Consider the following 12174-nt stretch of genomic DNA (forward strand, 5'->3'; position numbering starts at 1 on the left):
GGCTGGAATAGCTGCGCAGACGTCAGAAGTATGTGTAACGACAGTTAATGTGCAAAACTGCTAAAACATTACAGCCATGAATAAGGTCAAATGTACTTTATTTCTTTAAATATAAAAATCCCCTTAGCCAGAGTGTATAGTTCACAATTTTCAACAGGATGTTTTGACAATAATGGTGAATGTGTCTCTCTTTTCCAAACAAACACACAAACCCTCCATGATGAGTGAAGAGAGGAAAAATATATTGTTAATTTGGTTGTCCACAAGGGAAGTCTGATGAAATAATGATCGGTGAGGGTCACCAATTTATGTGCACACTATAAAACACAACTACTGCTTTAAAAAAAAAACTTGTTATGGAATGAACAAAAGAAATCATACTAAAAGAAATATACAGAACTAAGAGACTGATGAAAATATTCCCCTTTGGCATAAACTGTACCTAACAGAGCAGACAACTGATGTGAACCTGAAAACCAACCATCCAATAAAAAGCATATTGCTTTGAGAGAAGAACCGCAATCTGTTGATTCCTAGATTCAGAGTGGGGCACAGCTAAACATTTGATGTGATTACATTTATACACGTCTGTCAGCTACCGATACTCATAACTCATGTTTAGAAAAAACAACATGTCAAACGTTGTGTCTCCAATATTTTCAGACCTTGAAGTGAAAAGAAACTGCAAGTGCCAGCATCAAAAAAGGGCAACTTCATTTTTTTTGATGCTATGCACTCACAGCGGAGTAATGTGTTGCTGGTTGTTGAAAAACTAAATACTCAGAAAAAATTGATTTCCCTGGCTTTCCTTGAGCTATTATCAATGCAGGCCAAAAGGCTTAGGGGTGATGAAGTAGGAGTTTTAGCCTGGACCTAAATCTGAATTCATCCTCTTGTCCAGGATCCATGCTTACAGTATAACACTACTGTCAAGACAACCTACCAGCAAAACCCACTACCCATTCTGGGGTCCTAACACAAGTTTTACACGCTTCATATACTCTAGACATTAATGCCAAATGTAATTTTGTACTTAGCTGTACTGCCCTTCAAATTAAATGTCTTTTACATCAGTGAGATCCAACCCACCAAAATCTCCCCACTGATGACAGTGGAAAAGCTGCACTTAGTATTTGGCGCAGCTGGATTTTTCCTTTTAAAATGACAATTTCAAGGCAAGCTTTCTAAATACAAACACCAAGTGCTAAAATAATCAGCTAAAAGATAAAGATTTTAACAAGGTTACTGTGTATGCGTACAAATAATCCAGAGTGACATTGTTGCCAGTACAGTTTTAACTGTAGTCTCGATACAGTTGTCTTATTTCAAGGACATACCAAAGGCAGTCATGCCACATCAGAAGATTCTCAGTTTGTTCACTCTCTCACTGAATGACAGACACTTCAGTGGCTCCTACAAAATGCATATTAAGTAGGTTCAACTTACATCATCCAGTCCTCAAATTCCTGGTTTGTGTAGAAGTGGGTGGTTCACTTTTGTATTGTTCATATTTGGTTCAGTTCTCAAGTTCCAAAAACTTGTTTACCGTGTATACTGGTCTGTGTCAGGTCAGATCCTCTGCTGACCGGTTCTCCCACCTATCCTAGCACCAAAGGGTTGGTAATGTTCATTGAAGAAGAAGAAAAAAAAAACAAAACCAAAACAAAATGAACTCGGCAATCATTGTTCCCTCCATCCAGCCTTACATCAGTCTGTTAGCGCGCTTTTTGTCCTCTTGCCCTGCTTCCCCCCACTGGAGGTGACAGCATTGCCGTTGCAGGCTGCTGCTGATACCAGAGTCTGGTCCTGCTGGTCCTCCTCAATGTCCGGCAGCTCCTCTTGGATCTGCCGCAGTCGGGCCATCGCACGGTCGATGGTTGCTGTGCTCACCAAGTTGAAGTCATGCATGCTGACTAGGTGCAAGAGGAAGTTGCGGCAGAGGTTGCGGCGAATGATGTGAGCGCCGCGGTTCTCCACGAAAAGCATAATGGCCTGATTCATCTGGTTGTCTGCTATGAAGCTGCAGGGAAAACAGAGCACAAAGAAAGATTAGATTCGAGGGTTTCCACTGGTAGATGGGATTAGAGGGGCTGTAAGAACATGTAGAACTACAGAGTTGAACAAGTACTGACTAAATCAATGACTTAATATACTATACACACTGCAAAAGATCATTTCAAAGTAATTTCTGCTGGTGTCTAATCTGTAATGTTTTCCTGTTTGTTTATATTTGAATAGAGCACCAAAACTCAGGATGTTCTGTTCAGTGTTCAGGCAAGCGATGCATCAAAATAGCTGAAACACAACATATACGCATTCACTATACTGCTTTAATAAAAACCTCAGGACTACTATATGAGCATGAGTACTACCTATAATTGCTGATATAATTCATCATACCCGTGCTTCATGACATGGAGGTTCCACAGCTTCATCACCTCCTTCTCTCCCTCATTAACGTCTGTGAACTCATCGAGTTGCTGCAAGTAAAAAGGGGGAAAAAGACAAACAATGACACATGACTACCATATCAGCAGACAGTTGGAGTATATTAACAGTGTAATGTACGTCATGTTTTGCAGCAAAGACTCCCATACTTGTAAACTAACTAATGAATGAATTCATTTTCTGCATTTTCTGTCAACCTTGACAGTGAAAGTAACAGAGATAGACACTTTCTACAGCCCTTAATGTTAGCGAAGTCTGGAAATCAATACTGAAGTGATGAAGCTGTTCTGTACGGGTGTAAGAGCAGGATGAAGAAGTGTTCAGCGTTGGCAATAGTCTCTGCTCTGTGCACCTTTAAGTTATTTATGGGGAACAAGGCTGACCCAAATGATTTTACTTTTCACTTTGTTGCCATGGTAATCAGATACTCAGTCTTTATGCCTTCTCTCTTTTAATGTTTTACCCTTCTCTCAAACATTTCTCTGTGCAACTTGGAAATGCAATCATTTTTTTTTTACCATTTAAAAAACTGTAAGTGCATATTTATGCTAGTTCTGTACATTCAGTCCAAGCTGAACAGTTTTTACATTTGACTGATGTCAGTAATGGGCTGTTTCGGCTTGCATCAGTGGAGTAAATGTAGAATTGTTTTGAGAGATAAAACCTGCATGTGGCCAAGCATTTCTACATAAGATGAAGTGTATTGCGACTTTCATTGGAATGTATAACCAATTAAATTTCCCCGATGTCCTCTTCGGACTAACTGGATGCATAGTAGCAGACTTAGTGGACGCTGAGGGCATCTTTTAAGTGACATTAATTAATTTAAGCGTGAATCCCGACACAAAGCGACTTAGTGAGTGATGGTTTCTGACCGTGGCAGTCTTCTCTCTGAGCCACTCCGGATCTCTCTCATCTTCACTATCGACCTCCATCTCCTGAGGCCGCAGGGGCATGCAGCTATCACTGTGGAAGTACAGGCGGTTGTGTCCGCTGACGTAAGTCCTCTGCTGCTCCAACTCTCCATCGTCAGACTCCAGAAACTCTGACAGACTCGGTTTGGTCCTTTTAGGCCTAGTGAAAGCAGGAGAGAAAACCAATTCTGAATGTACACCATTGTAGGGTGGTATTTTATGTTCTCATTTGTAACATATAAGAGATATTTCAATTGTGGTCTCATATACAAATACTAAACAATAAAATATCATCTTAGGTTGAATGTGCTGCATGATGTTTACAGCAAAAAGAGGCATATCTTGATCACTGTTGTCAGAACATCACAACTTAGATTTTTACATGTTTTTCTATATACTACACAAGTATACAGAAATCTGCAGGCAGAGATCTTTTTGTCAATAGCCTCAAACTGTTATTCTCATTGTGTTTTAACCGTGCTCAATGCTCATGAACAGTTCACTAAAATGCATTTACCCGATTACTCATTCACCACTAGACCAGAGTTAATGAAAAGCTTATTGAAGTCCTCACTTGTAATGACACTGAACAATAAAACTGCTTCTGATCAGAGGTCACATGTTTACCTGCAAACCAATATGTGAGTGACAGCGGTCCTCTTGACCGGGCCGTTGCGGCTGAAAGCAAAGCCTGGCTGGCTGTGGATGTCCTGAGGGTTACCAACGTATGAGCCATCATAGCACTCATTGATGGACACATCTATCCTTGCTCCTTTGGGGTGAGGCTGCAGATAAGAAGGATCATTAGAAAAAAAAAACCTGTAGGAAAATGCAGCAAAAACATCTGGTATTTAGGGTGAAACCTGCTGCAAATTGTCAAGTTTAGAAGCTTAAATATCTCAAAAGGTAATCAATAGCATACATGGGATAAAAGTGACAGTTTGGACACAGAAAATAAGGCTTGAAGGACAGTCTAGTTTTCCTAAACCCCTCGTAAAACGCAGCTCTTTGCGGTTTGACAAGTGATTTGCACTGCAGCTCATCAGAAGTTGAAACATTTAACATTTATTTATTCAGCACTTGCTTCCCAACAGGCCTAAAACCTAACAGGCATTTTCTTCCTGGTAAATATCAATTCAAATTTGTTTCTCCAAAACAACACAGCTGTGGGAAGGACCTCGCAGTGAACTGTTGCTTGTTAGCTTATGTGATGCAGGGATAATTCAGAAGTCTAATTCAGGAGTTGATGCAGGGTGTTTGTTTTTACTTTATAACTCAGAGGAAAAACAAACTGTGGCACTTGGTTGCTGAGTGTTTAACAAACCTTGACTGAATCTATGAGTGTTGTTGAGCAGTGCAAACTGTGATAACTAGCTGAACAATCGCCTGTTGTTTTTATAACACCAGCTTGTACTTCTCCTTTTCAACTCGCACAGCAGCTTTGCCTCATCAGTCTCCCTCCACACCACCATTCAGGTCTCTCCACCCCACACAGTTTGAAAACTTCGGTTCATTAATTCAAATAAAACTGGCAAGAGTTTTTCCAAGTGGCATCTACTCCTATTTATTTCGGGCAATAAAAGCTCATTTGCCACAGTGCAATTAAATTGCTAGATATCCTCTGTTTCATAACCATTTTTCCTGCATACACTCAAGTATTACATTAGTGGGTGCACACTCTGCATCAGATACACTACTAAACAAACTGCACATGGTTTGTATAATGTCTGATAATGCAATGATGTGTATAATGAGCAGAGGCAAGGATACTTTGACTCCTGAAGATTGTGTTTTTGTTTGTTTGGAATTGTATACCTTTAGATGGTTGTAAAAAGTTTCAACTTTGCTGCTCAGAACATATCCCACCCACACCAACATGATTTTTTAAAAAATTTGTACAGTGCAGTCACTTCCAGTTCGAGCATCCAACCATGATAATCACAGAAAACAGCACAGAAGCAGCAAATTAGCCACAACATTACCACACCTGCCTCTCTCTAAATAATAACATCCAACCTCACAAACTGCCTTTTAAGTCCTGATTATGTTGTGTTGCCAAAAGTCTTTTGCAGTCATGTTTAATAACATTCAGTCCAGTACAGAAGTGATAGTTAGCCAGACAGACGCAGTCTAAATTGGTTTTTGTCAGTTAAATTTGCTCCCAAAGTAATCATTGTAACTAGATTTAGCATCAATCAAATTGAATCCAACATTTGGTGGTTTGCCACCTCTGCCAGTAGACTACTGTATACACAATATATATTTTTTCCTTTGATACAAAAGGCTACTATTAAAAAAAATGCAAGTGTTACCATATCAAATGCTTGATGAACTGGATAGCTAAGACTGTTCAGCACAAAAGAAGACAGAATATATGGCTAAAATTTATAATGACCAAAATTAGAGCTCAAAGGTTAAGGTAGTGAAGTTACTCTGTAAGGAACAAGATGCTGAAAGGACTCATTTTCCCTAAACACAGCTACACAGTGTACTGATTTTACCATGCAGCCACCCAGCTGTCTGTCTGCTATAGTTGTATTTCAGGAAATGGCTTTACAACCGCACAGCCAACACAGACCCACATAGTATCTTTGGTTATATTACATTTGTAGATTGTAAAATTGCGTGAAATCTAATGGCATCTTATGAAGAGTCACGACTGATCCAACCACAAACACTCATAAATAAACACACTGATGCTCAGCCCCTTACCACATAGTTGAAGATGAAGCGGGAGTGGGAGAGTTTGAGGTGTTTGAGCAGGCTGTACAGTTTGCTGCAGTTCAGAGTACACCAGGGACAGTGAAGATCATCTCTCGCCTCCGTCTGCTGCCGCGTGTTATTATTGTACAGAAACTGAGCAAAACAGAGCACAGAATTACTACACAATAAACCACAGAAGGTCAACCTATAGCAGGTGTAAATGGGTGATTCTAACAGTGTTGCATAACATCAGTTACTGTCACCTATTGGTGCCAAAGCTCTAAGGACAGAGTGTCCAGCAGTTCATAGTTGAAACTATGATTACAAACTTTTTACCATATCAAAGTCCTGATGAACAATTACAAATCAATTTTCCAAAAAGGTGTCAAAATGAGACGGTAACTTTAAAAATGGGTCCAAAAAACAGTTCACAGAAACATTTCGCTTCTCAGCAACCTCACCAAAAGCTTCTTGTAAATCAGTGTCCCAGGCCCAGTTGTATTCCTTACTGTTGTGTGGTGTACCTGATAAAATATACGTAGCTTCTGTCGCGGCTCACATGGGACCTGCTCTTTCCTCGTCTGAATGTCTGTGCTGACTGACTCTTTCACTGCTGACAGGAACAGATGGACAAGTTAATTCTTGGAGAATCACCAAACAAATTATGTGTATTTTAAAGCAAAGTAGAAATTGCATCCTTTCCCACAGCATCAAGATTGTTAGCATACATGACTACTGATAAATCCCCTTTGAGACATGAAATACGAAACACTGTTGTTGCTTCATCTACCTGTTAATGCAATGGTCTTTTGGCATTAAAGCATGCTATGGCTCTGTTACAAAAATGTTCAACAAAGGCTGTGCATAAACATGATAGCACCATTACAGAAAGCGCAGCAATGCTTATTCAATATCTGGCATTTGGAGAGAGCAGTTTCCTTTCTACCACAACAGCAGCAGCACAGTGAAACAACTGGAAGTTGGGATGTAATAGTAGGAAGGAAGAAGAGTGCCGACAGGGCTGCATGACTGATAGATAGCTACACTTGTGTAGTTGAATAGTTCTCTTGGCTCAATTATTTATACCATCAGAGCTGGAGGGGCGGCTCGACCCCACTTCTTAAAACAAGTCTTATAGACCCCCAGCAGATTTAACATTTCTGGTGCACATTTTCTGCTTCACATTTCATACAGCCCAAACAAAAATGACAAGATGTTAGATGATGACTCACGTAATTCTCATTTCCACTTATGTTGTATGCAAACAGTATGCCAGATAGTCATGCAAGTAAATAAAAGATGTTCCTAGTAAGAATGCCACTGTGATTACTATTGTGGCAAAAAAACACTCATATTCTTGTTCAAACCCAACATAAATATATAGTTGCCTGCATATTTATGGAATAAATTGCATATCTGAAAGAGACTCAACAGTTATGACTCACACTGAGCTTTTTGGCCAGATTGAGTTACAAATAGACCATCCCACACAGATATCACAGTGGGTGAAAAATCCAAAACCATGACCCATTCAGCTTTGCTCCAACAATCTGCTCATGTAACATATCCTTGTTTGGTGTTCACTCTGAACACTTTCACAGTACTTTGAATAAATCAGAAGGTGTGTCCCCTTCCCAACCTTCCTCATCTGTGGATGTTTTATATCTCCAGTGCTTAAATGCAATATAGGATTAAGTATTATCCAAAGCATAATAAAGGATTTTGTAAAAACTAATGGTTTCATACAAGAACACTGACAGAAATTTTCCATGCCACAGAACATTTATTATTCACATTCATCCTAAAACAGTGTTCAAGCTACCCTTTTTTTGTTGTTGCACTTACTCATGAGGGCAGTTCGGTGGTTGCTGGTTCTGGTCTCCATTGGGCTGGAGCTGTCTGAGTTGCGTGTAGCAAGAGGTTTGGCTACAGGGGCAGTGGATTTTCCACTGGCATCACCTGTCCAACGCAGTGTGAACTGCAATGTGGGTCCCTGAGAAAATGTCTCAAATGGTGGCAGTCTCTGTGGGGCAGCATACAGGCTACAAGTCAGTTACACTAACGGCACAAAAAGGTTAAGTAACAAACTAGGTATCTGATTCGCAAGTGCTCAAAAGTCTGCTGCGGTAAATGAAGTAACAGGCTCCTCATAGACGCATTTGTACATCCAGCCTACCTTTCCGTCAAGAATGGTCTCCCACGTGGCTCGCTTCTTGCTCACAGGGCTGTCTTCCATCCCCTGCATCGACACCTCATACTCCCCATCCAGCAGCTGCAGCCTTCTGTACAGGACAAATCAAAGCCCATGTTGACATGTAGGAACATGGAAAGGAAATACTTCACAAATTAAACCACAAAACCTTACCTGTTCTTATCAAAGACAGTCATCTGTGCAACATAGGTCTCTGTGGTTTCTCCCTCCTCCCTATGGGATAAGCTTCTCTTCTTTCTGCTGGGAGTATCTGTTACATCTTTGCACATAAAATAAAATGAAATATAAGATTGAGAAGCTTCATATCCATCATGGAACCATTTCTGATACATTTCGCAGTATTGGTTTAGACGATGTGCCTAAAAAAAGCACGTTAAAATTTCCTACCAATGTTCTCGTTGGCCTCTCCATTGACCAGACCATTGGTATCCCTTCTCCCTGTGCGTGACACCCTGAACAGAAGCGAATATGACTTCACCATGTGGCTGTTGCTGGGCTCAAACTCGTTGCTGGAGACCAGTAAGGAAGGGTAGGAGCCAGGCTTGGTTTGGTTACTGTCAGGATTCAAAGGCACCTGCTTTTTACCTGTAGGCACTTGCTTTACCGGGCAACTGACATCCTGAAAAAAGAATTTAACACCCACATCCATGAGTAAGTATCAGTAGATGTGATGATGTTCTGTGAAACTGAGTGACTGGCTCAATGATGTTGTACGTTACCTTGCGTTTTTTATGGCAGACTTTGACAAGTAGCACCTCTAAAGACACGGAATTTTGTTCATTTTCTGAATTCTGAGATGGCTTTTCTGCAGAAGAGATTACATCAATCATTCAGTCAGTTTAATGCATACAGTGATCTCTCATCTTTATCAAAGTTGTCCATCATTTCTGTCACATTTATTAGTGTGTTTGTAAGCTTGTTTTTAAGGCAGAGCAGTTGCTTCAACACACATCCAATTTGTTGTTGACCGTACTTGGGTGTTGTGATAAAAACAATATAGACTGAGCATGAGTATGAATAAATATACTAAACATGAACACTTATAGAACACAAAAGTCTGCTTACCATCCTTATGGAAGAACCCAGTGAATGTTAACTGTAGATGGGAAGACAAGCTGAAGAGCCAAAAGAAAAACACACAGGTGAAATTGGGTGATAATAAATAATCCATCGGTGCATATAATTAGTTGGATTAAGAAACTTAAATTACCAAACAAATATATTCAGAGATGCACTATTAAGAGTCATAAATTCTGTCAATTTTTAAGCAATAAGAAACTACACATCAGCTCTTGTTACCTTGGAGAATCCTGCTCTCCCTTCATCTTCTCCACTGTCTGCAACATATCGTCCACTTTGAATGCTTTCCTGGAAGGAATAATTCAAAGCCACAGGTTCAAAATTATCTGGTGCTACATGCGCAACAAAAAAGAATCCTGTCACAAATAAAAACATATCGCTCATGCCATACCTCTTGGCATTTGATCGACCATTTCTGTGAGACATGAAGGTGAGCGTCCTGTGCAAAAATATGGGCTAAAAAGAAGTAGGAAAAGAAAATCAAGTAGTCAGTTTTAAGTGAGCAGTTTAAGGCAGTTATACGAGTGAAAAAAATGATGTAGAGTAATTCACTTACTGCAATCAAGTTCCTAGTGCGAAGAAATCTGTATATCTGAGTTGGTTCTGGAAATCAAAGAAGCCTTATTTTAGACACTAACATCCAATATTATTACAATATTATTTCAATACCTGTGTCAACTTAAACCAAGAGCAGATTAAAATCCAGAACTTAAGTAAAAAAAGGCATCCTGGTTTTACTGAAGTCACATGTCCTGCTCTACAACAATGGCCACTCATTCAATTCCTGTGAGTCAGTTTCTGGGAAATATCTTCATATATTGATACACGTGTTTAAAAAGGGGGTGTTGACAGGCGGTGGCCTACTGGGCAAAACATGCAATCAAAGAAAAAATAAGCCGAATAAAGATGTGCTGTTTTAGCGATTCCAGTCTCATAATTTCTGCCTGAACAGTCAACATAATAAACATGTAGATACAACAAACAAAACCTGAGAGTCCCTTTGGAGTTCCAATTAAACTAAAGGCCTGCCTATCAAAACCAAATATTGAAAACAAATTATGAAATTGTAAACGTGAGCGGGCAGCTGAATGTTGGTTGAAAGCACTGAAGAGCTCCTCGTGTTTCCAAAACAGAAAAGTTGGATTACAAAGTAACGAGTGGTGAAACCTCACTTTCAAAGGCCTGTAGGAACAGCTCATGGTCGGCCTGAATCTGCTCCATCTTCGGCTTCTTTACAGAGTTCATCATTGCTGATGAGGCAGGGTACACAGCGCCGTTAGCTTTGCAACTCGCCCCACTCATAATATGACCTGAGTTCTGCGATTGAGACAACAACACGGGTTAAAATAGAAATCATCCAGTACAAGTATTGGCAATACAACAAGTTAGCTTAGCCAGTATGCAAATACTCGCGTTAGCAGTCGAGCTAGCTAGCTCACCTAAAAGCACAATGCTAACATGCTAGCTAGCCTGGCATTTCAGCGCAGTATTCATCCGCTTGTTTAAGCTACTGTTAACAAAAATTGAAAAGTCGCCATGTGATAAATATTGAGGATAGTAAAAGCAACTCACCCTGGCTGATGGCATTAATTTGATAGCCTAGCTGGCTCTAGCACAAGCCTGGCAGACTCAACAGCAGAAACCCATGAAGAGGAGGCGACGAGCCGCTGGCTAGTTAGCTAGCACTGCTAGCATGGTTTACTTGAAAATAAACCTCCACACACCCGAAGTTCCCCCGCATTCGCCTGTCACAAATATCGTTTGGTCTCGGGAATGGTTTGAGAATTTTTAGGTCAAATTATTGATTATCTGTCTGTAATTTATTGCCGATGTGGTTTCCTTCAATTTGTACTGAACAACAGAGCACTGGTCAGTTGTCAGCCAATGGGAGACGGCCTGAGATAATCCAGCGCTCTGATTGGCTGCTGTCCTCCGGAGATGACATACAACCCGCTCTCGCTTTCTGCGATTTTGCGGGAAATCGAGTTTATCAGCATTCATATCAAGACGATCCTGCAGACACAATTTTATCCTTCACATGACGCTTTACACTTTACAGTCTACTGCACAATCCGTCATGCATGCCACGAATACCCTCCATCTGACTGTCCATTAAATCAATAATGTATTTAATGGAACAAAACAACCGCCAAATGCAAATGAAAATATACATTCTATAATAAATCGACAATAAACAATAAATAAGGAAAAAAATAAATTAAATCTTTTATATTCATACCCAGACTTTTCACTTAAATATCAAGCGCAGAGTGACCTTTTTATGCTATATATAATACATGCATTTACTGAAAACAATAGAAATATTTCTAAGAATAGTGTTTTACTACATGTCATCATGTCTGCAAGATCTGCATCACATGCGCATTTTGTACAAACACAATCTCAAAGAAAATGAAGACATCAATGAGCATAACAGCCAGCTGCACAACTTCATTATGTTTCGATGGAGAGTATTTATTGAAGAAAATGTCGACAACAAGGCAAGCCAATGATAACACAGGAGAGAAATAATACGAAATCAAATCAAATATATTTGACTAGTTCTTAATATTATTGGAAAAGTTTCGAAAAATAACACTTTGTAGTAAATCAAAACTACATTCCACTGGGAGAAAAACAAACACACAAAAGCAAACAAACAAACAAACAAAACAATTTAAAATGTATGTGGACAGATACAAATATGACATGAATTTATCTGTTAACTTTTAACTTTCAACTTATAATATATGATATTAGATTTGTTACTAAATTGTTAACAAAGCGACAACCGAAAGCATACAGTAAGTTTTTGTT

General features: G+C 39.6%; 1 protein-coding gene across 2 annotated transcripts; it reads right to left on the reverse strand.

Annotated features, from left to right (window-relative positions):
- Positions 1–81: 81 nt before the first annotated feature.
- On the reverse strand, positions 82–11238 carry suz12b (SUZ12 polycomb repressive complex 2 subunit b). 2 transcript variants are annotated; one of them, XM_023278487.3, is made up of 17 exons: positions 10930–11238; positions 10530–10674; positions 9914–9960; positions 9749–9813; positions 9577–9645; positions 9343–9392; positions 8997–9082; positions 8665–8896; positions 8431–8536; positions 8242–8347; positions 7911–8088; positions 6590–6675; positions 6075–6218; positions 3990–4147; positions 3324–3522; positions 2401–2480; positions 82–2020 (listed from the first exon to the last, which is right to left on the reverse strand). In XM_023278487.3, exons 1-17 carry the CDS (start codon positions 10942–10944, stop codon positions 1708–1710), a joined length of 2079 nt encoding a protein of 692 aa, XP_023134255.1. In that variant the 5' UTR covers positions 10945–11238; the 3' UTR covers positions 82–1707. The 2 variants fall into 2 exon arrangements, with proteins under 2 accessions (XP_023134255.1, XP_023134254.1); XM_023278486.3 differs by having other exon boundaries at positions 6590–6678; positions 10930–11237.
- Positions 11239–12174: the final 936 nt, after the last annotated feature.

The sequence above is a fragment of the Amphiprion ocellaris genome, chromosome 4, assembly GCF_022539595.1.
Source record: "Amphiprion ocellaris isolate individual 3 ecotype Okinawa chromosome 4, ASM2253959v1, whole genome shotgun sequence".
Taxonomy (NCBI): domain Eukaryota; kingdom Metazoa; phylum Chordata; class Actinopteri; family Pomacentridae; genus Amphiprion; species Amphiprion ocellaris.